General features: G+C 40.7%; 1 protein-coding gene and 2 non-coding genes across 5 annotated transcripts in view; all 3 read left to right on the forward strand.

Moving 5' to 3' along the window:
• The window catches only part of NOP58 (NOP58 ribonucleoprotein), a 30,984-nt gene extending 16,261 nt beyond the window's left edge, over window positions 1–14,723 (forward strand). For all 3 annotated transcript variants that reach the window (XM_032354458.1, XM_032354459.1, XM_032354460.1), the window contains 11 exons: window positions 837–973; window positions 3,023–3,087; window positions 4,301–4,435; window positions 5,199–5,344; window positions 6,099–6,225; window positions 7,806–7,969; window positions 9,086–9,220; window positions 9,419–9,480; window positions 11,398–11,531; window positions 13,927–14,093; window positions 14,452–14,723. In XM_032354458.1, coding sequence (XP_032210349.1) covers window positions 837–973; window positions 3,023–3,087; window positions 4,301–4,435; window positions 5,199–5,344; window positions 6,099–6,225; window positions 7,806–7,969; window positions 9,086–9,220; window positions 9,419–9,480; window positions 11,398–11,531; window positions 13,927–14,093; window positions 14,452–14,502 — 1,323 coding nt within the window. In that variant the 3' untranslated portion in view covers window positions 14,503–14,723. The remainder of the gene's footprint in view (window positions 1–836; window positions 974–3,022; window positions 3,088–4,300; window positions 4,436–5,198; window positions 5,345–6,098; window positions 6,226–7,805; window positions 7,970–9,085; window positions 9,221–9,418; window positions 9,481–11,397; window positions 11,532–13,926; window positions 14,094–14,451) is intronic.
• LOC116598020 lies at window positions 5,405–5,484 on the forward strand. Its single transcript, XR_004288930.1, has one exon. It is a non-coding gene; the product is annotated as a small nucleolar RNA SNORD11B (small nucleolar RNA).
• On the forward strand, window positions 6,379–6,462 carry LOC116598019. The gene has a single exon (XR_004288929.1). It is a non-coding gene; the product is annotated as a small nucleolar RNA SNORD11 (small nucleolar RNA).
• Window positions 14,724–27,206: the final 12,483 nt, after the last annotated feature.

Genomic DNA, 27,206 nt, shown 5'->3' on the forward strand with positions numbered 1-27,206 from the left:
TTACCAATAATGTAAATAGCTGATTAACCCATATTTTGTATATGTGTTAGATACTGTGTTCTTACAATAAAAGCAGGAGAGAAAGATTTTACATATTTGACACACAGAGATCACAAGTAGACAGAGAGGCAGTCAGAGAGAAGGAGAAACATGCTCCCTGCTGGGCAGAGAGCCCAATGCAGGGGTTCTGTCCCAGGACCCTGAGATCATGAGATCTGCTGAAGGCAGATGCCTAAGTGGTTGAGCCAGCAAGCATCCCCAAAATTGTAATTTCTCTCTCTCTGTCTCTCTCTTTTTTTTTTTTTTTTAAAGATTTTATTTATTTATTTGTCAGAGAACAGAACCATCGAGAGCAGCAGGCAGAGGGAGAAGCAGGCTTCCTGCTGAACAAAGAGCCCATTGTGGGACTCCATCCTAGGACCCTGGCATCATGCATGACCTGAGCTGAAGGCAGACGCTTAACTTACTGAGCCGCGCAGGCATCCCTATTTCTCTTTTTTTAAAGATTTTCTTTATTTTGGGGGCGCCTGAGTGGCTTAGTCGTTTAAGCATCTGCATTTAGCTCAGGTCATGATCCCAGAGTCCTGAGATCGAGTCATGCATCAGGTTCCCTCTCACTGTCTCTCTCTCTGTCAAATAAATAAAGTCTTCAGGAAAAAAAAGTTTATTTTGAGAGAGAGAGAGCATGAGTGAGGGGGAGGGACAGAGGGAGAGGCAGACTTCCTGCTGAGCAGGGAACCCAATGGGGGGCTCTGTCCCAGGACCCCGTGATCATGACCTGAGTCCCCTAAGTGTACAAAACTTCTATTTCATTAATACAGATGTTCTTCTTACAGGAAAAGCTGAATCTCAGTTGTATCCATAGTCCTGTCGTCAATGAACTTATGAGAGGAATCCGTTCCCAAATGGATGGATTAATCCCTGGTGTAGAACCACGTGAAATGGCAGCTATGTGTCTTGGATTGGCACACAGGTGAGATTTACTGGAAAAGAAAGTCCACTTATTCCTGTTTAGTAAGCAGTTGCGTTGCACTGGTTTAAGCATATTAAAATACTAATTTAATTCTCAATAATCTTTTGAGGAAGGTAGTAGTGGTATCCTCATTTTATAGATGAATCTGATGCCCAGAATCAGTTCACCTCGTAAGTAATGAAGCCTGGATTGGAGCCCAGGCAGTCCTCATCGTAGACATTCTCTATCCTTCAAGTGTTGGGCCCCACAACTCTTGGGCTTTCTCTTTTCCCTAATGTCTGACTGAATCATTTGCTGTTCCTCCATCTTTTCATCTCCCCAAATCTCATCTGCTGTGGTCTTCTTCTGTCTTTATCTGTTTTATTCCGATTTGTATTGACTTTTTATAGTAAGGCAAAGAGAAACGCATTGACCTGTCGTGTTTAACCTGAGGTCCATCAGAACCGCATTTCTGCTGAGCTCTGATATGTTCTGAAAAGCTTGGCATTCTGTGAAATTGCACTAAAATAATAGGGGTTTTTTTTGTTGTTGTTGTTGTTTAAGATTTTATTTATTTATTTGACAAAGGGGGCTCGGGAGCAGGCTCCCTGCCAAGCAGAGAGCCTGATGTGGGGCTTGATCCCAGGACCCTAAGATCATGACCTGAGCCGAAGGCGGAGGCTTAACCCACTGAGCCATCCAGGCGCCCCAATAACAGGGTTTTTAAGTGAGAAAAAAATAGGGTTAAAGGTGGGCTGCTGAGAACTTATGTGACTTTATAACTGGAGCGCTATCAAAACTAGTGCTACGTACTAATGCAGTTAGAAAGATGTGTACATTTATATTAAAGGAATAACAAAACAAGCAGAGGTCTGTACCTTTGGACAAAAAATAGCAACAATTAACAGAAGGGTTAAAGCTGCTGAGTTACAAAGATGAACAATACACATAAAAATCAATAACTTTGTAATAAGCATTTTTAAGAGCGCACAAGCAGCTAAGCTGAGTCAAGATTCAAGCTTGTGATTAATTGACATTGTATAACAGTAGTGGTTCTCATTCAAGGGCAGTTAAATATCACTTCGAGGACATTTGGCAATGTCTAGAGACATTTTTGGCTGTTACAGGTGGGATCAGATCTCTACTAACATCATGGGTGGAGGACAGGAATATTACTAAACATCCACAATTCACAGAATAGGCCCCTACAACAAAGAATTATCAGTCCCACATTGTTAACAGTGCTAAGATTAGGAAAACCTTATGTTTAATACTGTTCTTCCATATCTTTCTGTTTTCAGGTGTTAATGCTACACATTTATTTACCTGCTGGTATCCTTGAAACCCTGTAAACATTGTATATGAACCAGTGTGATTTGTACTACACAGCATTATCCTGTTTGTCTTTCACAAATTAATTCACATTTCAGGAACATGGGTTATAGCAGGACGTATATTCTCTGTTTTAAGATTTTATTTTAGAGAGCAAGCTTGATTGAGGGGGAGGGGCAGAGGGAGAGTGGCGCAGAGAGCCCTGTGGAGTAGAGAGCCCTTTGTGGGCCTAGATCCCAGAGACCTGGGATTATGACCTGAGCCAAAGGCAGATGCCCAACCAACTGAGCCACCCGGACGCCCTTGCATTTTCTTTTTAAGTGTGTATTTCCTAATTTTGCACATTGTATTCTCATTCAACTGGTTTTCCTATGTTGGGAAAATTAATGTAGCTCTGAGGAGAAGGATTTGGGGGTTTTTTGTGGTTTTTTTGTTGTTGTTGTTTTGTTTTTGACAGACTCACAGTGAGAGAGGGAACATGAGGAGGGGAAGTGGGAGAGGGAGAAGCAGGCATCCTGCAGAGCAAAGAGCCCAGTGCAGGGCTTGATCCCAGTACCCGGGATCATGACCTGAGCTGAAAGCAATGCTTAACGACTGAGCTACCCAGGCGCCCCTAAGGGATTTGGGTTTTTAAAAAGTTTTTAAAAAGATAGATAAATAAAAAGTTTTTTAAGATGTTAATTAAACTCATTCCGTAGACTCTGTCAGTAATTTTTTATTTTCCCCCTTTATCCCCAGCTTGTCCCGATACAGATTGAAATTCAGTGCTGATAAAGTGGACACCATGATTGTTCAGGCAATTTGTAAGTATAATGCATATGATGTCTGATCCTTATAACTTTTTTGTGCTGTTAAAACTATCTCTTATAAAAAAAAAACTATCTCTTATAATTTTATCAGTTGAGGAAGGAAAGGGAGATTAATTAGAATTTTTAATAGTGAAGTAAATAACTAGAAAATGCAGAATAGAAAAGGCAAGCCACCCGTAATTTGACTAGTTGGAGATAATGTGAATTAACACTAGTGATGTTAACAGATTTGTTTCCCATGCGGCATATCAATACGTGGGATCTACTGCTTTGTGCTTTTTACACTTGGCTTTATAATAGGTCAGTCCTATGCCATTAAGTGAATTTTGGAAACCTCAAATCCTTGTTTCCACTTTTAAAAATCCCTTTAGATGGCAATTACATTTCTGGGTATGTGCTCCGAAGACCTGAAAGCAGGTACTCACAGATAGATACGCACCTGTGTCTGTAGCAGCGTTACTCCAATAGCCAAAAAACGCAAACCACCTAAATACCTATAACAGATGAATAGATAAACAGAATGGGGCCCATTCACACAATGGATAATTTTTATTTTAGATGAATAGATAAACAGAATGGGGCCCATTCACACAATGGATAATTTTTATTTTTACTTTCTTTTAAAAAAACATTTATTCTTAAGTCAGAGAGAGTGTAATTATAAGCAGGGGGAGTGGCAGGCCAAAGGAGAAGCAGGCTCCCTGCTGAGCAAGGAGTCCTTTGTGGGACTTGATCCCAAGTCCCTAGGATCATGACCTGAGCCAAAGGCAGCTGCTTAAACTGCTGAAACACCCAGGCGTCCCAGATAATTACTATTTTTAAACCTTAAAAAGGTTTACAACATGGATGAATTTTGAAAATGTGCTGAGAAATAAGCCATACAAAAAAGACAACTGTTGTGTTTTTCCATTAATGAGGTACCTAGAACAGGCAAACTGATAAAAGACCGAAAGTAGAAGAGATTACCAAGAGATGGGGGAAGATTGGGGGTGAGGTGTTCCTATTTAATGGGTGCAGAGTTTCCATGTGGATGCTGAAAGAGTTCTGGAAATGGGTAGTGGGTGATTGTTAAATAACATTGTGAATGTGCTTGATGCCACTGAAACCTGCAGTTGAAAATGCTTAAAATGATAAGTTCTATGTATATTTTAGTTTTTTAAAGCCATTTTATGTTCCTCTTTTTCTCTTTCATTTTAATCTACTGCAGCCTTGTTAGATGACTTAGATAAAGAACTAAACAACTATATTATGCGGTGTAGAGAATGGTATGGCTGGCATTTCCCTGAATTAGGAAAAATTATTTCAGATAATCTGACATACTGCAAGTGTTTACAGAAAGTCGGTGAGTAACTATCCTTTAAGGCATTGAAAATAACAATTTATTTGCATCCCAAAACATGAGTTGTAATATTTTTTCTTAATAAGCTTCCCAGAGTTCCTTGTGCCTTGTGTGTATTTTGGGAGTGTAGTCAAATTAGGGTCTATTAGAATTCAGAGACCGTTGACTTCAGTGGCCAGTAAAGCAAGAGATCATGGTTCTCATATTTGGTTTTTCTTAAAATGGCTTCTTAACATGGAATGTATCTCATAGGGAATTTATCATTAATAGGGGCAACTGTAGACTTGGGATATCCTGCATATGTTATAATACTAAAGTTGGTACTGCTCTCTATACTGTTTTGTATACTGTTTTGTATTCCATACCAGTGTACAGTAATATTAGTAGAAAAACCCGAGTATTGTTAATAAATAGAATTTACCAGGCTTATATTGCATTACTGTATTACTGCCCCAAGAATTCATGGCCCTGGATTTAATAAAACCTTAGCTATAAATTGTCTGTTACAGTGTTATTCTATTTCATGGGGTATTTTGTTTTTATTCTAATTTATATCTTTTTAGAGGGAGATGATGGGGAGAAATTTTAATCTCTAAAAATCAAGCCTTACATAAGGGAAATTAGTAGGTCAAACTTGTTCGCTTTTTGTTTTGTTTAGGCACCCTTTTCATTGGCTTTCCTCTACTTTTTTTTTTATTTGACTATTTGGATTTTATATAATTTGTTGAAGAGTGATTCTCCCTCATCCTCTGCAAACATTCCGTAGGCGATAGGAAGAATTATGCCTCAGCCACACTTTCTGAACTACTGCCAGAGGAAGTTGAAGCCGAGGTGAAAGCAGCTGCAGAGATATCAATGGGAACGGAGGTTTCAGAAGAAGATATTTGCAATATTCTGCATCTCTGCACGCAGGTAAACTGTACGCATGGAGAAGCTAGTTGTGGTGGGACCGGCTATGTAATAACAACTTTCTGATGGCGATGATGATTTTTAAACTTGATCCCCCTGATAAATATGAGGGTGTTCAGTCACTACCTCATCTGATGCCATCTTGATTTATATACTTCAGGGGGGAAATACATACTGAAGTAAGTTGAAAGAAGATTATCTAATTTATTTATACTAGCATTGTCTGGATAATGAATTATGAATCCCTTAAGGAAACAGAAATACAGCTTGAGTTATTTAATTCCAGCCTTTATGTTTATAGCCTGGAATGCTTCCCCCCGCCCCCACCCCCCATTTGGAGATCACTGAAGAAGAATCACAAAAAGGAGGCTGGCCCAGTCAGTAGAGCATGTGACTCTTGATCTTGGGGTTATAAGTTCAAGCCCCATGTTGGGTGTAAAGATTACTTAATAAAATCTTTAAAAAAAAAAAAAAGAAAATCACACATGCAAAAAAGAATCACAGAGAGGATGACATAATGTCAAGCCCTTAGACTTTTTTAAAATAACAGTAATATTGACTAGTATATTAGCTTGTTTGCATTTATTATCTCATAAAATATATGAAAATGGGAAGCTGAGATAAAGAATGCTTTGTTTTCCCAGGATTACGCGGCTTATCTATGATAGTTTAGGGCTCCAGTGTTTTCAGGCATGTGGTTTTTATGTAATTTTTACACAAGTCATTTATGGTATATTCATCTTGTTTCTTATACTAGGTAATTGAAATCTCAGAATATAGAACCCAGCTCTATGAATATCTACAAAATCGAATGATGGCCATTGCACCAAATGTTACAGTCATGGTTGGGGAATTAGTGGGAGCACGGCTCATTGCTCATGCAGGTGATGATTTTAATGTAACCTATAAATAGGGATACCTAGAGTAGATTGTTTTCTACCTAGGATTATTTTTTCATCTTCAAATTACATTTATTAGAAATTATAGGTAATAAATATAAGTAGATGGTGTATGGGAGAGGACTAAGGACCAAGTAAGTGTTCAATGATGATTCTGATTCCTGTGCCTGATTTCCTTTTGGGTAATGAAGGCATCTTCAGTCACTACCTCTTCTGAGACACTTGGGGTCCGTTGTCAGAAATTTATTACCATTAATGAGAATAATCAGATGAATGCAGGAGCATGAAATCCGTTAATATTTCCTAATACTAAAAATTTAACCAGATTAGGGGCACCTGGGTGGCTCAGTTGGTTAAGTGCTTGACTCTTAATTTTGGCTCAGGTCATGATCTCAAGATTGTGAGATTGAGCCCAGCATTGGGCTCCACTCTGGGCATGGAGCCTGCACAAGATTCTCTCCTCTCTCCCTTTCTGCCGTGTCCCCGCCCCCCCCCAGCACACACACCCCTCTAAAACAAAACAAAACAAAAAAATCATCAGATTAAATAGCAGTAGTTCTCAAAACAGGTGATACATACCCTTGATCAAGAATCTGGTTCACTGCTGAGTTTGCTGTTTTAGTATATTTGACATGCAAAATATTTTTAATGAATTTATAATAAGACTTCATGTATATATATGGTGATGTTACAAAGAAGGTATGCTATAAAAATATACTGTATAATTGAATATTTGCAAATAGAGTGAAATACTATTATATTATTGGAGTTAATCATTAAAATCTGTCACAGAAGATCATAAAATATCCTCTATATCAAAGTATCTAAACTAGAATAGCCCCTCTAACGACATCATTAATCAGACAGACAGGCCATTCAGATGCCCTCAGCTGTGAGGCTGGGATTGTCTGGTTGGTTTTGTTTTCTGCATCCAAATTTTCATAGCCTTAACTACACTTTGGTGGTAAGAGATGCAGGGCTTAACAGAAGTCTGTTGAATTTTAAGTAGGTATATAGTGGTTGAGCATTAATATTGGGGGTCTGTTCTGACAAAATCTATGCAATAAATCTAACAAAGCAGCAACTTTTTATCCCTGATTAGTATGCTTCTATCTCCTCATCCGTATCTTAAACAACAGATAGAGTGTGAGAAAGTTAACGCATAGTGATACTGTTGAGATGTCCTGTGAGTGTCCCTCTGTTTGTATGTTTTTTTCATACCTGAAGTAGAATATTTGATGTCTAAAGACCTCCGCAGTGGTATGCTAATGGAATGTAGAATAGTTAATGCCATCTCTGGGGCTAGTAAGCGTATAATTGGAGTAATAAGCTTAACCTTCAGTTTGTCCTCAGCGTTCACTGTAAGCGTCTGCTTACGCTGCTCCATGAATGAACCACAAACGCTGAGGCTTTTTAGGGAATCTCAGACTAGAATCTGTATTGTGTCAGATTTTTTATTTACTCGGTGCCTGTAATATTAAGATTATATGTCTGACACTTAATACATGGAACGTTGAAGTACTTGGAATTGCATTCCTTGTAACTACTACTTTTATTTTTGGAAGGTTCTCTTTTGAATTTGGCCAAACATGCAGCTTCTACGGTTCAGATTCTTGGAGCAGAAAAGGCACTCTTCAGAGCCCTCAAGTCTAGACGAGATACCCCAAAATACGGTCTCATTTACCATGCTTCACTTGTAGGCCAGACAAGTCCGAAACACAAAGGAAAGGTGAGTTGCATGTCTTCTGAGGCAGGTTGTTTTTTGTTCTTTTTTTCCCCCAGATAACTCCTCTTCTGCCTGTTCTGTGGTATGCAATAAAATTTTTTCGTTTCTTTTTCATTAAATAGAGAATGATGAATTCTTGAGCTAAAAAGCACTTTTGTGTACTGAAAGAAAATAATATTAGTAAGTGTTGCTGGGGGCGCCTGGCTGACTCATAGTCAGTAGAGCATGCAGCTCTTGTTTATGGGGTCATGAGTTCCCAGCCCCATGTTGGGTGTAGAGCTTACTTTAAACATATATATATATATATATATATATATATATATATATATGTATAGTTACTATTATTTTTTTTAAGATAAAGTATTACTAATTTTGTTAAAGCCATTTTCTTTTGCTGTATTAGGATTTTTCTAGAATCCACCTGTTGTGAAGGATGGAGTGGATGGCACATCAAAAGTTTTCTATGTGGCAAGAAATCAATTTAACATCATTATTTATAAATTAAAAAATAATAACCATGCACTGTGCTCAACTCTTAGTGGGACTTAAGTGAGTCCTTTTAATAGCCCTTTGAGATGTAGGGTATCTGTCTTACAGATGAAAAAGCTGAGTCTTTGGCACATTAAGTACTTGCAAGCTTTTTGCTTAGGGCACATAATTTAACAAATTGAAATGTTAAGGAAAAAAAACTTGAAATGTTACAAAATTCAGAGCTGATTGATGAAAGGGGCTGAAAAATTGTTAATTAGCTTACAAGGGCGGTTGTGCCTTTTCCAGATGACATGGTGCAGAACTAAGGCCATTGAGTAGAAATTAAAGGAAGACATTAGGAAGGTAGTTTGAGCTTGTTTTAGACATGAACTACTGCAAGATCATCTCATCCAACAAAGTGAATGGAGTTATGTGTAACCAGTTAGCCACTGAGAGATTCAGATAAAGCTAGGTGGCTTGAGTTGTATGATTCATAATAATTTTATAATTCCTGACTTTAAAAAAATCCTACAGTGAGTGATAGAGTTGATGATTTGCTCCAGTTTTCTCATGAGTAAGTTATTGAGGATTTTAATGTCTCAACTTGGAATATAGTTTGAGTGCCTCTGACTTCAAGTTCTCTATCAGATTTCTCGAATGCTGGCAGCCAAAACTGTTCTGGCCATTCGGTATGATGCTTTTGGTGAAGACTCCAGTTCTGCGATGGGAGTTGAGAACCGAGCCAAATTAGAGGCCAGGTTGAGGACCTTGGAAGATAGAGGGGTAAGGACCGTATCCTGCCTATTGGTAGAAATTTTAGCTGTCAAAAATGAATAAACTTCAACTGGTCTATGTACTTACTCATTTCACCTACTAAGCAGTTCTATTTTAATGATTAATATTATTATGTCTTATTATGTTTTTTTCCCTGCTGTTAAACAGTTTCCCTCGTATTTACTAAGAATTGATATCTTTTCTTAGATAAGGAAAATCAGTGGAACGGGAAAAGCATTAGCAAAAACAGAAAAATACGAACATAAAAGGTGAGTACATTCGGGGAGGAGGGGTGAGCAATACCTGCTTGATGCAATTTTAGTTGACAGCTGCAGTGTTTATAACAAAACGTAAACACTTCAGTGTCTTATTTCTCTTTGCTATTTGTAGTTCTCCATATTTAGAATTTTTAATCACATAAACTTTTTTTTTTTTTTAAGATTTTATTTATTTATTTGACAGAGAGAGATCACAAGCAGACGGAGAGGCAGGCAGAGAGGGAGACAGAGGGAAGCGGGGCTCCCCGCTGAGCAGAGAGCCCAGTGCGGGACTCGATCCCAGGATCCTGAGATCATGACCTGAGCCGAAGGCAGCGGCTTAATCCACTGAGCCACCCAGGCGCCCCAATCACATAAACATTTTTATATTGTAATAAATAGATACATCGTATATATTTTGGTTTTTCTCTTTTCCTTTAAAGTCTTATTTAAGTAATCTCTTTACCCAACATGGGGCTCAAACTCAGAATCCAAAGATCAAGAGTGATGTGCTCCTTAAACCAAACCAGCCAGGTGCCCCTTGGCTTTTTTTCCCCTTCTTAATATTTAACTTGTTCATTTTCGGGTGTTGATAGTATGTATTTGTCATTCATAGCTTCTGTATCGTATAGCATCTGTCACAAAGAAAATCAATTCCGTTAATTCACAGTGAAACCTAAAGACAGAAAAGTCTGAAAATAGCTAAAAGGCGTAATAGTAAAGTATTCAGACCTCACCATGAAACGAACAAAAGATATGTGTAGAGAGAGATATTGTGGCTATTTGAGGTGATGTTCAGTACTGCTAAGGTTCTGATGGTGCAACTTTTCTGGGAAGTGGTTTGGCAGTATGTACAGGAGCCTTTAAAATGTTTCTAGTCATTTACCCATAAATTCTCCCTGAGGACTCCTGTCATTCCTTAAGAATTTTAATTCATTCCCCAAGGCTCCTGGGTGGCTCAGTGGGTTAAGCCTCTGCCTTTGGCTCAGGTCATGATCTCAGGGTCCTGGGATCAGGCCCCGGATCGTGCTCTCTGCTCAGCGGGGAGCCTGCTTCCCCCCTCTGTCTTTTCATGCTGCTCTTCCTACTTGTGACGTCTCTCTCTGTGTCAAATAAATAAATAAAATCTTTTTTTAAAAAAAGAATTTTAATAGTATACTTTTAAACTGGACAATGAGTAACAATCTTACTGTATATATTCATATATATATTTAAACATATGTATTTAGAAAAATTGTTTCCTTTATTCTGGAAAGAAAGCAGAAGTGTTCTGTGGGCATTAACATTTTGTTTTATGAATGACTACATATATATTTTGTAATGATTAAAGTTGAATTTGGTGTCTTTATTTGATAAGTGTGGATTTTATTTTTTAAAGATTTTATTTATTTATTTGACAGAGATCACAGGTAGGCAGAGAGAGAGGAGGAAGCAGGCTCCCTGCTGAGCAGAGAGCCAGATGCAGGGCTCGATCCCAGAACCCTGAGATCATGACCTGAGTGGGAGGCAGAGACTTTAACCCACTGAGCTACCCAGGTGCCCCTGAATTACCCTATTTCTAAAACTTAAATTGCTTCGGTTTTTAATTTCTAGAGTAATCATTTGTTGTAAAGAAATTTTCTGTTTTTCCCCATACTGACTGACTGTTTTTCTATACCGTAGTCAGTCATTACATTGATTACTAAATGAGAATTCATTTTAGCTCACCACTTCTTTGAAGTGTGATTGACTTATGTGGAAAATAGTGATTGATACCTCCTTACCTTTTGGAAATTACTAGTTTTCATAAACTGCCTCAAAACCACTAAAATGAAGCAGTATTATATGCTTATGTAAGTATTATCTAATGGCATTTCTTTTAAACTACCTTAGAATTATTTCATTTACAAGTATTTATAGAGATTTTCTATAATTCTTTGACTCTTATAGTGAAGTCAAGACTTACGATCCTTCTGGTGATTCCACACTACCAGCCTGTTCTAAAAAACGCAAGATAGAACAGGTAGATAAAGAAGATGAAATTGTTGAAAAGAAGGCCAAAAAAGCCAAGGTTAAAATTAAAGGTCAGTTTGAATTTTTTAAATGTCGTTCATATTCATATTCTTTAAGAAAGACTTCGTATGTCGTGGGGAAATACATGCCGTTGAACTTTATTGAGAAACCACCCATATTGAAAGTTAATGGTGTTTTAATAAGCCATCGTTATGTTCCTTGAGAACAGTTAAGGTATTAAGTTTATCAGACTTCATAGAGGAGTGTGAGAAGCATTTCTTTGAAAATATGGAATCCCGTATTATGTTAAGTACACCAAACTTTAGTTCCTACCACGTGAACTATTTTGGTAATTAGCTTAAAAAGAAAAAAAGTTCATGGTTTTTAAGTTAGTTGCCAAAATATTTTTGTTATATTGTTTTCTGTTACATAGAATGGACTAGAGTAATAACATTGGTAACCTACCATTATAATAATAATATTTAATAGGTACTTTCCAGCGAACTCAGCTGTCTTGCAAAGTTGATGAGCAAGTAACCCCATTTACTAACAATACCTTTGTTGAGTTTGGTTTCTAAATAGCTTAGTGGTTAAAAGTATATTATCAGCAAATGTGGGTTCCTGCCCTGGCTGAAGAAAACATAAACAACTATTTAACTCCTATGTTTCTCTGTTTATTGAACAGTGAGGTGATCCCTAAGCCCATTAGTAGCATTTGAAACAGCAGACTCCAGTGTCTGCACTTGCACTTGCGCATCCAGTAAACGTTTCAAACTTAACATTCCTGTGTCCTTGTCACTCTCAGTCTGTTGCTCCACAAATTTGTCTTACTAATGGCAGTTCTAGTTGCTTTAGCCTTTAGCCTTGACTGTTTTCTTAAAACCCAAATCTACTCTGGCACCAAATCCTTTTTCTTTTTTTTTTTTTTTGTAAATTTTTCTTAAGTAAACCCTGTCCCCAGTGTGTGGCTCAAACTTAAAAGTCCCAAGATCAGGAGTCACATGTTCCACCAACTGAGCTAGCCAGGTGCCCCTGTTCTGGCAACAAATCCTGTCAGTGCAGTTCTGCTTTGAAATATGTATCCAGAATCTAACCACTTGCCTTATCCACAACTGCTTTTCTTTCTTTTTTTTTTTTTTTTTTTTTTAAGATTTTATTTATTTATTTGACAGAGAGAAATCACAAGTAGGCAGAGAGAGAGAGGAGGAAGCAGGCTCCCTGCTGAGCAGAGAGCCCGATGTGGGACTCGATCCCAGGACCCTGAGATCATGACCTGAGCCGAAGGCAGCGGCTTAACCCACTGAGCCACCCAGGTGCCCCCACAACTGCTTTTCTTAATGTAGCAGCCAGAAGGGCACCATTAATTCTCTCATTCAGTTTTATTCCTTTTAGCCACACTGGCCTCCTCATTATTCTTTGATCCTGCCAACTCTCCTCTTCTTCCAAAATAACCTTAGCTTTTGCTTTTCTCTTTACCTGGAGTATTTTGCCTCAAGACAGGTGCCATCTTTTCACTCCTTTGCCTCTTCCAGGTGTTGCCTGACTGTCCTATCTGAAGTACCCGTACGCACTGCCTTCCTCAGTGTGCCTCTTCCTGATTTATTTTCATTCTTAGCACGGATTACTGTGTAAAATATTATATGGTTACTCTTTTGATTCCCTCCAGTCCTTAAAAAAAAAAAAAAAGGCTACAAAAGGACAGGGATTTGTCTGTTATATGCCCTGTTGCGTCCAGTTGTCTAGGATATAGCCTGGCACTTAGTAGGTACTAAATAAATTTTTTGGTGAACGAGTTTCTAGTGATAGGTATATATTATGGAGTCCTCTTTTTTTTTTTAAGTCCTCATTCTTAAGAGCCAAGCATGATATGTTATCTCATTAAATCTGGTAAGATGGGCGGTAAAAGGGGTTTAGAGAACTCAGTGACTTCTCAGGGTCACAACAGGTTGAAACAAACCCAGGTCTTTTAACTTCAGAGCACAATTTTTTTTTTTTTAAGATTTTGTTTGTTAGAGCGAGAGAGCACAAGCAGGGGGAGCATCAAGTGGAGGGAGAGGGAGAAGCAGGCTTCCCGCCGAGCAAGGAGCCCGAAGCAGGGCTCAGTCTCAGGACCCTGGGACTGTGACCCGAGCCAAAGGCAGATGCTTAACCCACTGAGCCAACTACGAGCCCCTCTAGAGCACAGATTCTTAATCCTTTCTATTATAAGTGACAACTGCCAAAAAACATTGAGTTTGGAGATCCTATGATCTGTTTCAATCCTAATTTCCGTAGATAGCTGCATGACCTCATAAAGTTGGTGATCTTGGACTAGGTAGGTGTTTGAAGAACCTTTCCACTTAAAGAATTTTATAATAAACATTGGATAGTTAGCCAGAGTGATGGGGGAAAACTGAGATTTGAAAGGTGGGAAAGTGAGGTCTTGATATAATGTTAATTGTTGTGTGTGTACTTGACCCCGCTCAGTTGAAGAAGCCCCCGTAGCAACAGAGGAAGAAGAGGAGGAAGAAGGAGTACTCGTGGTGGAAGAACAGGAGACATCTGTGAAGAAGAAGAAGAAGAAGGACAAAAAGAAACACATTAAGGAAGAACCACTTTCTGAGGAAGAACCATGCACCAGCACAGCAATTCCTGTATGTTTGTTTTTAATCCTTTGTTGGCGCAGGCCGGGTTTCTGTTTTATTGAACTGTCTGAATTAGAAACGAGCAGGCAGTTGAGGTGGTTTTTATTGATGGAACAGTAAAACAAAAATGATATTGTTGTAAAAAGGCCAAACCTAAAATCTTACTACAAAATGGGTTTACTTTGAGGAAGAGAGAATATAACTTGCTACATATTATCATAGAGGTGATTTTTATATTTTTAGGTCTTAATCGTTTACCAAAATTTATTTTTGAGGGAAATTGATCTACTTCACTTCTTATAAAGTTACTGTTCCTCACCCATACATTTACAGCTTTTTCAAAAGCATTCTTATTTGTTACTTTCAGAGTCCAGAGAAAAAGAAGAAAAAGAAAAAAAAGAAAGATAATGAGGACTAATTGAAGGGAATCATCTTTGAGCCATCGGGACACATCACACCTAAGATTCAGTCAGGAGTGTATCAGAAATGTTCCGTAATTGAGCGAAGGTTGGATGCGACAGAGTTCCTACTCATCGATACCTTTTCAAACCTACGTGTCTTGACACAAGTTCTGTTAACTTGATTATGTCATTTCTCAGTCTTTGTTACACAAATAAAAATATTTTCTTTGTATTTTAAGGTAGTTCTGTGATCTCTGTATTTTAGTACATAATTATGACCATTTCTGTATTTAGCATTTAATGATGATTATTGCTTTGATAAGTGTCGCTGAAAAGTGAGAGTTGTGAATTGTTCATTCTAGCCTTCTGGAAGGCTGTGATTAGGTGGACCAATTTAAGAGCTTTACTCTAATGTTTCTTTTTCCCTTTTTGACTTTTTTCTCCTGTTTTTCTGCCTCTGTATTTATTTAAATAAAGCTGTGTTTTGTGTTCAAAATTTTAAAATGAGGTGAGCAAAACTATCCTGTATCCCTTCAGAAAGAAAAAAAAATTGTATCTATAACATGATTTTATTTCATAGTTCTGACTGGAGCAACAAAATAATTATTAACATTAACATAGATGGAGATTTTTTTCTAAGGTGACATTTTTAAAAGGATAAGAAAATGATTTTATAATAGTAAAGAATGGGCGGGATAACAGGAAAACAAGATGACCAAAATAAAATGTCCATGGGTATCAACCAGGACATAGAACACCAAAGAGAAACCCTTGTTTCTAAAATAGTGTTTCCTGGAAGTGGAAAACGGCCTGGCGGACAGCTGCGAGTTTCGTAGGGCTGTTCAGTCTTGCATCGCTTGTGTGCAGGGGTGTGATGGTAGAGCCCAGCTCAGTGAAAGCATTCAGCAGGTGGATGAGCCAAAATGATTCCAGTTTTGGGACACCTGGGTGGCTCAGTCAAGCGTTTTGATTTCTTTCAATTCAGGTCGTAAGCGTGGTGTCTCGGGGTCCAACCCTATGTCTGGCTACCTGCTTAGTGGGGAGTCTGCTTCTCCCTCTCCCTCTGCTCCCCCACTGTGCGTGCTTGCTCCCCACCGCCGCTGCATGCTCACTTGCTCGCTCAAATGAATAAATAAAATCTTTTTAATAAAATGATTATAGCTTTGAGTTCCCTCTGCTTTTCATGTAACTTTTGGCAAGTCCACTAAACAAAGTTAACTTTAGTTCCTCACTTGTAAATTCGAGATGAGGTCAACTTTACCTCTCCATCTAACAATGGCTTGTAGGGGAAAAAAAAAGATAAAAATTTTCAGAGGTTTAAGTATACTTCAAATTTAGATATTTGAAGTAAATGCTACAGGAAGTACATGTAGCCATCCCCAGACACAATTACAAAATAAAACTGGTTATTTTGCTCCCAGAAGAATGTTCCCATCATTAGTACCTCAGACACATTCTTGACTTGGGACGTAACAGATTTTTAGTTTTTATTTTTTTAATTATTTTATTTTATTTTTTGACAACAGATTTTTAACAGCTTCTGATGAAAGTTGCCCATAGACCTGCCAAGGGCTGTAAAAGTTTTCTATCTGAAACAGGATAGACTTTGAGAATGCTAATTGATAAACTTCTAATCACTTCAAATGGTCTCATACAGGCCTGGGGAAAAATCTAGTTAATCACAGAGCTATCAAATTAATTGACATATACTATATTACTAGTTTCAGAGATAGAATTAATCAGTTACATACAGTGACCAGTTGATTACTTCAAATGCCTGTCCTTAATGTCCATCACCCAGTTACTGCATCCCCCCCACCTCCCCAAGCCATCAGTTTGCCTAAGGGCTAAAGTCTTAACTGTTCAAAACACTAACCACAAGGTATGTTCTGGTTCTTTGTACTAAAATGAAGTTCTACCAAGGAGCTTTAGGATCTTACTCTGTAATGGGAAGTGCAGGTGGGTTTTATATGACTGAAGTTTGATGAGCAAACAATTTCCGTTGAGTGGGCCCCATAAAATACTTAAGACCTGATTATCTGGGTGCTGGCTGACAGTTGGTAGAGCTTGGGACTCGGGTTGTGAAGTCAAGCCCCACACTGGGTGTAGAGATTACTTGAAAAAATTTAAAAAGCTTGCTGATTCTCAAAAAGTGAAAAAGCAATGATTCTCCACTGTATTCCACATCCCTTCAAAAGTGTAAATTTAAGTTTTTTGGTTTGAACAACTGTATCAGGGCACCTGGGTGGCTCAGTTAAGCATGGGATGGTGGCTTCAGCTCAGGTGGTGATCTCTGTCCTGGGTCAAGTCCTCTATGGGGCTTGATCTCAGGGTCTTGAGTTCAAGCCCTATGTTGGGCTCCAAACTGGGGCATCAGGCCTACTTTAAACAGTTCACGGGGTGCCTGGGTGGCTCAGTGGGTTAAAGCCTTTGCCTTCGGCTTAGGTCACCAAATCAGGGTCCTGGGATTGAGCCCTGCATGGGCTCTCGCTTAGCAGGGAGTCTGCTTCCCCCTCTCTCTGTCTCTGTCTGCCTCTCTGCCTACTTGTGATCTCTGTCAAATAAAATCCTTAAATAAAAATCAGTTCATAGAGAAGTAAATAGAGTAATCTTTATTTCTGTATCTCTACTACTTTGTGTCCTCAGTGTGCTTTTGCATGGCCTTGGAGGAGCTGTACTCTCCAGAACTCCAAGCTCAGATCACTTTTCTGCAGTTCTCTGAAGAGTTCTTTTCAATGCTTTGTTGCTTCTCCAAGGCCATCATTTTTTTTTTTTTTTAAGATTTTAAAATTTATTTTAGAGGGTGTGCAGGGCAGGGGCAGAAGGAGAGCGAATCCTGAAGCAGATTCCCTGTTGGCGGAGCCCGGCCCCAGGACTGTGAGAAGATGACCTGAGCTGAAACCAAGAGTCAACCCACAGCCATCCAGGTGCCTCCCAGAGCATCCTTTACAACTGGTTTCAGGCCCATCCTCTATCCCAGCTGTACCATTTAGAATAATGGGCATTAGGCCCCAGTAATTAAAACCTTTAACATGTGTGAGAATCACCCGGGGATCCTGATAAACTGCAGATGAGTCCAGCAGATCTGGGATGGAGCCCATGAGTCTTCATTTTTAGGAAGCTCTTAGGTGCTTCTTGTTGGAGGTCACACTTAGGGTATATGGTAAAATACTCAGGCATATTACTCAAACTTGCTCTGAGAATAAAGTGGAGAATGCTTAAAGGGGTCTTATAAACCATTCACTTCCGGGGTGCCTGGGTGGCTCAGTTGCTTAAGCAACCGCCTTCGGCTCAGGTCATGGTCCCGGAGTCCCAGGATCAAGTTCCGCATCGGGCTCCCAGCTCCATGGGGAGTCTGCTTCTCCCTCTGACCTTCTTGCCTCTCATGCTGTCTCTCATTGCCTCTCTCTCAAATAAATAAATAAGAATCTTTAAAAAAAAAAAAATTCATTTCCTCCTGTATCTCTTGAATATCTCCATTCCCCAAATTGTAGACCTTCCTGTGTTCTTACCTGTAAGGACCTTAATCTTTGTGTAGTGATGAGTGAATGACCTGTGGACGAATTAACTAGATTTTTGTGTTATTTTCAGAAGAAAATAGAATTAAGAGCACCGGGGCACCTGGCTGGCTCAGACATTAGAGCTCTGTGACTCTTGATATTGAGGTTGTGAGTTTGAGCCCCATGCTGGGTGTAGAGTTTACTTAAAATAAAAACTAAGAAGGCCACTTCTGAGTTCGTTTTTCTCATCGTGAGCTTTTTTTGTTTTTTAATTCTTATTTTTTTAGTTTTTCTTTTAATTCCAGTTAACAGTGTTATTTGTCTTTATTTATTTAAGAGTGCACAAGCTGAGGGAGTGACAGAGAGAGGGGGAGAAGGAGGAAGAAGACACCCCACTGAGCCTGGAGCCCAACACAGGGCTCCATTCCACAACCCCAAGATCACCCCAGCCAAAATCAAGAGTCAAAAACACTTAACCTGCTGAGCCACCCACGTGCCCCAGAATTTTTTTTTTTTTTAAGATTTTATTTATTTGTCAGAGAGAGAGAACGCGAGCACAAGCACAAGCAGGGAGAGTGGCAGGCAGAGGTGGAGAGAGAAGCAGGCTCCCTGCCGAGCAAGGAGCCTGATGCGGGACTCTATTCCTGGACTCTGGGATCATGACCTGAGCCGAAGGCAGTGGCTTAACCCACTGAGCCACCCAGGCGCTCCCCAGAAATGGTCTGAAACAAAATGGTGTTGGGGCGACTAGGTGGCTCAGTTGGCTAAGTGTCCAACTTCGGATTTACACTGCAGATGTGATCTCAAGGTCGGTGGTGATCTCAGGGTCCCGAGACCAAGGCTCACTTCCCTGATGGAGCTCCATGTTCTTCAGGGCGGCGGCCCGAGATCCGCCCGGTTCTGCCCATTCCCCACTCACTCTCCTGTGCGCGCGCGCGCCTTCACGTGTTCTCTCTCTCTCTCTCTCTCTCGCAAATTAAGTCTTTAAAATCACTTTTTTTTTTTTTTAAGATTTTATTTATTTATCAGAGAGAGAGGTGGGGAGAGAGTAAGCACAGGCAGACGGAGTAGCAGGCAGAGGCAGAGGGAGAAGCAGGCTCCCTGCTGAGCAAGGAGCCCGACGTGGGACTCGATCCCAGGATGCTGGGATCATGACCTGAGCCGAAGGCAGCTGCTTAACCAACTGAGCCACCCAGGTGTCCCTTTAAAATCACTTCTTAAAGCAATGTCAAATGGTAATTCTTCTGGAGTACTTTACACTTGTACTGGGTTTTAAGGAGAAATTGGAAGTAATTAGAGAAATGGTTCTCAAATCTTGTGGGAACTTCATACATCTGGAGAAATTTTTTTAAAGGCACATTTCTGGGATCCCTTGGTGGCTCAGTTGTTAGGCATCTGCTTTGCGCTCAGGGGTCCTGGGACTGAGTTCCACATCGAGCTCCTTGCTCAGGAGGGGGCCTGCTTCTCCCTCTGCCTGCCCTCCCGCGGCTTGTGCTCTCTCTCGCTCTCACAAATGAAATCTTAAAAAATAAAAATAAAAATAAAACGTACATTTCTGATTTGGCAGATCGAGGATATAGGCCTCAAGAATACGCACTTTGACAATTTTGACAAGCTGACGATGCTTCCACCTTTACCACTGTACTAGGAGGATTCTTTTACCTTGCAAACTAGTACCTTCTTTGATGCCCAAGACGTCAGGCCTTTGCCTCTTAGTATTAGGAGAGCATCCCTGCAGTACCACTGCCGGCCAGCGGCTGTGCTGTTTCACTAGTTAATTTTGAGGAGACACAGGCTGGGCGCTTAACGTGTGCCGTGATTTTCCCACATAAATGGGGCCAACTTTGGATAGGTACGAGAAGTACCATTATCAGCCTTGTTTCCTGTCCCAAGGGTTTGCTTTTGAAGGAATGGAATTGCTGATTCTGCAGGTGTTCTGTACACATCTAATATAACAGTGAAAAAACTTAGTCATTGTTTTACTAAGTTTGTGAGAATAAAATCCCAGATTTAAGGCAGCACACACAGAGGAGAAAGTACACAAAAGCGTCTTTGAAAGAAACATCAATGAGAAATGTATGGACTAGCCCCAGATGTGTAAGTGGCTGAGAATTTCTCAGTCTGAATTGGTTGACTCTAACCTTAAAGAATGTGCAAATCACATGAAAACTGATTTTGTGTCATTTTTATACTAGCATCATTTTATCGTGTCCAAGGGTCTACTATTTAGTATTTTTCTTTGGAGGACTTTCACATTTTGTTTTTTCTTACATTGGTTTTTGTTACCATTTTATTACAAAACTGTAATGAATGCCTTATACGTTTGTCTTTATATACTTGTGTTTCCTTAGGATACATTTCTAGATGTAGAATTACTGTATCAAAGGGATACAAGTGTAAAATAATACCAGTTTGTGGGGCTAGCCGCCTCGGTGAGTAGAGCATGGGACTCTTGATCTCAGGGTCATGAGTTTAAGTCCCATGTTGGGTGTGGAACCTACTTAAAATAAAACAGAGGCGCCTGGTGGCTCAGTCGGTTGAGGGCCTGCCTTTAGCTTGGGTCACAATCCTAGGACCCTGGCATCAAGTCCCACACTGGGCTCCTTGCCCAGAAGGAAGTCCACTTCCCCCTCTCCCTCTGCTTCCCATTTCCCCTGCTTTTGCTTGCTTTCGCTGTCTGAAAAATAAAACAGACACGATTTTTTAGAAATAAATAGTACCAGTTGGCTTTCAAAATATTGTGGTAATTTATACTCCAACCAATAGTCTTAAAAGAAAGTTCCTTTTTCAGGAACTGTCTCGTAACTGTCTTTATTAGCATCTGCTCTTAACCACCCGCACCCCCATTTTTAAAAAAGATTTTATTTATGGGCGCCTGGGTGGCTCAGTCGGTTGGGTGGCTCAGTTGGTTGGGCCTTCAGCTCGGGTCACGGTCCCAGGGTCAAGGGATTGAGTCCCGCATTGGGCTCCCAGCTCCATGGGGAGTCTGCTTCTCCCTCTGACCTTCTCGCCTCTCATGCTCTCTCTCACTGTCTCTCTCTCAAATAAATAAAATCTTTAAAAAAAAAGATTTTACTTATTGATTTGTCAGAGAGAGAGGGAGGCAGAGGGAGAAACAGGCTTCCCACTGAGCAAGGAGCCCGAGATGCTGGACTCGATCCCAGAACTCTGGGATTATGACCTGAGCCAAAGGCAGGTGCTTAACTGACTGAGCTGGTCACTCATCCCAACCCTTTACTTTTTAGCAAAGCTTTTGCACAATTAACTTTTTAAAAATATTAACTTGAATTAAGTGGTTTTAAACTGGATTATTTTCCTTTTCTACCTCTTAAAATTGTGCAGTCAATATATACAAAAGGACTCCATCCTATCACTACATAACTGAAATCCCATTCAAGGATTAAACTCTCCCACCCGGCCTCTTGCAATTAACCCAAAGTGGGAATTTGTATGGATAGAAAATTAACCTTGTCTTCAACATACTACAACTCTAGGTGTCAGAAAATTGTCCTAACCATAATCTAGTGACAAGAAGATTGTCCACCCTCCCCCCAGGTTTATGCAAAGAACAGCCCGTACGACCGTGCACAGCCCTGCACTGCTTCTGTGGCTCTTAATTATGGTCTTTTATCATTTGTTAGAAAGTACAAAGTAGTAAGCCGAAAATGATTAACATTTAATGATTTTATTTATTCTAGAGAGAGAGTGTGAGCACACGCAGGGTGGGGGCGGGGCAGGAGCACAGGGAGAGGGACAAGGAGGCTCCACACTGAGTGCAGAGCCTGTCTCAGCGCTTGGTACCCCGACCTCAAGATCACAATCTGAGCCAAAACCAGGAGTCGGAGGCTCAACCAACTGAGCCACCCAGGTACCCTGATAATTAACGTTTATTGAGTACTTACAATGTGCCAGGTGCTCTTGACTTCCCGTCTAGCAACCTTTCTAATAAATACTATAATCATGCCCACTTTATACGTGAGGAAACGGAGGCACAGAGAGCTTAAGGAACTTAGTCAATGTCACTCGAGTCATTAGGAGCGCCTCTCAAATGCTTCTGAAAAGTGCAAGCCATTCTATGTTGGAACACTTTCTTAATAGCACGAAGTTAACACAAATCTTTTTGAAATAATATCTGGTGGGCATATAGATATCCATCATTATTTTCTCATTTTTTTCTGTATGCTTGAAAGTGATCATAATTAAAAGTTGTATTCTTTAAAAGAAATAACATGCTATTTATTTTGCTTTGATTCTATGTTTTTGTAAAAAAGATTTTATTTATTTATTTGACAGACAGAAATCACAAGTATGCAGAGAGGCAGGCCAGAAAGGGGGGGGAGGCAGGCAGCAGGGAGCCCAATACGGGGCTTGATCCCAGGACCCTGGGATCATGACCTGAGCCAAAGGCAGAGGCTTTAACCCACTGAGCCACCCAGGCGCCCCTAATTCTATGGTCTTTATCTCCAAAAACTTCGAAGTTCAATCTTTACAGCATTCTTGGCCAACATGCATTTGGAGACGCCCTCTATGGGCCAGGTGCTTGTTAAATAGCCAGAACCCGCCCAAGGGAGCAGAGGGGATGCAGCTCCTGCTGCCCTCGGAAGGCACAAAGGGAACCGAAAACCTTAGAGCCTCCTGAGGAAGGCCATACTCTCGTAACCTTGTAAGTCCTTTCTTGCTTGAGAAACGGGGAACACAGGGAAGCAACATATACAGAGAGAAAACAAGAAATGGGGGCACCTGGGTGGCTCAGTGAGTTAAGCATCGGCCTTAAGCTTGGGTCATGATCCCGGGGTCCTGGGATCGAGCCCCACATCAGGCTTCTTGTTCAGCAGGGAGCCTGTTTCTCTCTCTGCCTGCTGTTCCCCCTGCTTGTGCTCTCTCTCTCTCTCTCAAATAAATAGATGATCTTAGAGAAAATGAGATGATGAAGGCAAAAGCTGCAAAGTGGAATTTGAGTCTATGGAAGAGAAATCCCTCTCCCTCCCCCTGCTAGCCCGGAGATGCTACCCACGGAAGAAAGTAGAAAACAGAAATGGCAGCAACAGAGACCTACTCCTGGCAGGTTCCGGAGCTGTAAGCACAGCCGGGCCCCCGGTGCTCCATATCCCCACCCTCAGACCCCTTCCCAACACCTCTCGGGCTGTGAGTGAGCGAGAGAGCGGCGCTGTGCGGTGCAAGTGTAGGGAAGCGACTTCTCGGCACTTCCAGCCGCTTTCCTTACCTGAACTGAGAAGCAGAGACGGCCTTGGTTTCTAGCAGAGGTGGATGGAAGTGCCTGACTCCAGGAAGAGAAATGGTCAGACAACAAATGCGTCTATTTATAACCTGTAATCTGCTGGGCCAGCAACATGCTAATAACCAGCTGGGCGTGATGGAGAGGCCGCAAGCCGACGGTCAGAATGGGACGATCCTTGCACTAGTGGGCAGAGAAAATGATACGTGTGAAAGTGCTGCGTGAGCCAAAAAGCACTGTGAGAAGTGTCCTTGCTATTATGAGCCGGTTTCCCCACATACTAGTGCATGTCCTTGGGCAAATCAACCCGTGCCTTCTCTGAGCCTCAGTTTCTTCATCCATAGAATGGAAATAATAACTCTTTGTCTTACAGGCCTCTTGGAAGCTCAGGTAATCTATGCAAAAATTCCTTGTAGGGACACCTGGGTGACTTCAGCTCAGATCATGAACCCAGGGTCCTGGGATCAAGTCCAGTATCAGGTTCCCTGCTTGGGGGGGGGGGTGCCTGCTTCTCCTTCTCCCACTCCGCCTGCTGTGCTCTCTCTCTCTCTCTCTGACAAATGAATAAATAAAACCTTTAAAATAATGTAAAATAGGGACACCTGGCTGGCTCAGTCAGCAGAGTATGCAACTCTTGATCTCTAGGTCATGAGTTCAAGCCTGACATTGAGTGTGGAAATTACTAAAAAACAAACAAACAAAAACTTTAAAAAGTTTTTAAAAATGTAAAATAAATGAGCCTATAGTCAAAAGCTATTATGATGTATGTTTTATCTAAAGCTATGAGATTGGCTGTTTGTTTTGTTGTTAATGGTTCGGTTTCTCTGTAGAGATCATAAGGGGGTATATATTTTTTTTGATTAGTTTTGTGGTTTCACCAGTGTAATCACCAAGCCTTTTCCAGTAAAGAGTAAAATGGGAAGTGGGAAGTATAAATGAACAAATTACTTGTGATTATTCATTTCCCCACCCTTGCCCTTACTTAAGCCCCAATTACTAGTCTTTATACTTTAGGCTGAGAAATCAGTCCTTGATTTTGCAGATTTTGAAGGTCTCATCCCCATTTTGTAGAACTAGAATCACAGAAGAATTAAGGGGACAGAATCATAACTCCATCTTCTACCTGTTTAACATACTTGAGAAACATGTTTGTGAAATGCTAGACTGAGGACCAAAGGGTTGTGAATATAAATTAATGCAAATGATCTGAGTTTATCTTACATGATCTATATTATAACTTAGAAGAGCGTAAATAGATATTAAGATGTTGCGCTTCATTTTCTACTTGTTCTAGACAGGCTTTTCTCTTTCTCACAGTCTTCCGTGGGGCCTTCCTCCCTCTCTGAACAATTCTTCCCAAATCACAAATTGTTTTCCCAGCCTGTGAAACGGAGGGACTCGCTCGCCAGAGCATTACGGCAATTGTGTTCTTCTGAAGGAAATCCTTTTTTTAACTGCCAGGAATTTCAGGCTCCAAACTTGGCGGGGCCGGTGGCGGGCGGGGGAGGGGGGCGGATATTTTGGTGTAATGCCAGGTAATTGCCTACTTTCCCTTTAGCCATCTGAAGGCGACTGGCTGGAACCCAAGGGTAAAACCACAGTCTCCCAGGGCTAAAAGGAAGAGACTTTCAGGGATCCTGGGAGACTGAGACCAGTCATTTCTCCTCCAAGCAGACAGGACCTCTTTCCAACCACAGCCTAGCAGAACATAACGCCTTACAAGGAGAAATCCCAAGATGCCATTCATCACAAGAGTGTTAAAGCCAGTATCACGAAACATTGTCTTTCATCTAGAGGAGTCTGGCAAACTTTTCCTGAAAAGGACCAGTACGTATTTTAGTTGTCGCAGACCATATGCCTTCTATTTGCAATGACTTTACTCTGTCTGCCATGTGGTACAAAGTAGCCACAGACAACACCGGAGCCAACAAGCCCGAGTTCCCACTAACCTTACAGACAAGCTTACTTACCTGAAACTAATGTAACATTGTGAGTCAACTACAATTAAAAAAAAAAATTGTGGACACTGAACTGTGAATTGCATTTAATTTTCACGTCACATAAAATAATTCCTTTGTCCCCCAGCCATTTACAAATGAAAAACAAAAAACAAAAAACCCACAAACAAACATTTTTAGCTCATAGACTGTAGGAAAACAAGCAGCTGACTATAGTTTATTGACCCTTGATCTAAACCACTGCTTTTCAGACAGCTTTGGCAAGTCCTCTGAGGGCAGAAAGAGCTGGTAGCACTAGGCAGTCCCTGTTCGGGCTTTCATTACTGGAGCCATTCCCCTTTTTCCTGGTTTATATATGAGGTGCTCAGGTTTGGGGGATTTTGTTTTGTTTTGTTTTGTTTTGGGGTCTTTTGAAAGCTTTTTTTTGCATTGAAGTAGAGTTGACATATTTGTTCCAGGTGGTTTTGTGTTGTTTTTTTTTTTTAAGATTTTTAAATTTATTTCACACAGAGAGAGGGATCACAAACAGGCAGAGAGGCAGGCGTGCTCAGCTCCCTGCTGAGCAGAGAGCCTGATGCAGGACTTGATCCCAGGACCTGGGATCATGACCTGAGCCAAAGGCAGAGGCTTTAATCCACTGAACCACCCAGGCGCCCCTTGTTCCAGGTATAAAACAGTGATCTGACATTTATATACATTATGAAATGATCACTACAGTAAGTCTTGTTACCATCTGTCCCCACACAAATATTCTAATATTACTGACTACTCCTTAAGTTACATCTCTTTGACTTAATTATTTTGTACCTGGAAGTTCGTGTCTTCTCAGGTTTCGTTTTATTTACGGAAAGGTTGCCATAGCAAAAAGTCACTCATCTAACCAGAAGCCTCTTGTTGCAACTTCAGTCCATTTTCTTTTGGTCGTCCCTCAGAGAGGATAGAGAATAGTTTATCTAGCTCACTTTGAGGGCCTTTCAGAAAATAATCAATAGTTCGATCTATTTTTTATTTAGGTGTTTAGAGAGGAGGGCAGAGGGAGAGGGAGAGAGAGAATCTTAAGGAGGCTCCACATCCAGTGCAGAGTCTACACAGGGCTCGATCTCACGACCCTAAGATCATGACCTGAGCCGAAATCAAGAGGCAGGCACTTAACCCACTGAGCTACCCAGGCGCCCTAATCAATAACTAAATCTTTTTTTTTTTTAAGATTTTATTGATTTATTTGACAGGCAGATCACAAGTAGGCAGAGAGGCAGGCAGAGAGAGAGGAGGAAGCGGGTTCCTTGCTGAGCTGAGAGCCCGATGTGGGGCTCGATCCCAGGACCCTGGGATCATGACCTGAGCTGAAGGCAGAGGCTTTAACCCACTGAGCCACCCAGGCGCCCCACAATAATTCAATCTTATATAAGCCTTGTCTTTTCATCTACCTCATAAGTCTGTCATATTTTGCCAGTTCTTTAGTTTATATTTGCGATTTTTCTCTCCAAGTTCTCAAAGTCCTACAAAATTCCGCAAACTGAAATAATACATCCCTGGGAAGAGCATCTGGCCGTGTACCCACGCTTCTCTGTTAATCAGCATGTCCAGCAGCACCGTGGCTAGAGGGAAAGCCCAAACCATGCCAGAAGAGAGAAACAAGTGGCAAGGCCAAGGAGACTGCTTGGAGTCTGGTCTGAAGGCTAAAGGAATCCCTATGCGGGCAAAAAAAGCTTGAGGCCAGAATCCAGGGAAATGTTGACTAGACAAGAAATGAAGTGGGGAGGTAGGGCGAGCAAGCAGTTTAGGATAGGTGCCTTGAGTAACACAGGGGGGCCTCAAGATAATCTCCTATGGCTCCTTGTTAGTAAAAAATAAATTCTACCTCCAACGTGGGGCTCAAACTCGTGACCCAGCTATCCAGAGTTGCATGCTCTTCTGACCGTAACCAGGAGCCCCCGCCATGTCTCTTTTATACAAAACTAATACATGGGTCATCACAGAAAAAAAAATCATATGCTAAATCATCTGGTTGATTCAGTTGATGGAGC

Source organism: Mustela erminea, chromosome 8, assembly GCF_009829155.1.
Source record: "Mustela erminea isolate mMusErm1 chromosome 8, mMusErm1.Pri, whole genome shotgun sequence".
NCBI classification, from domain to species: Eukaryota; Metazoa; Chordata; class Mammalia; order Carnivora; family Mustelidae; genus Mustela; species Mustela erminea.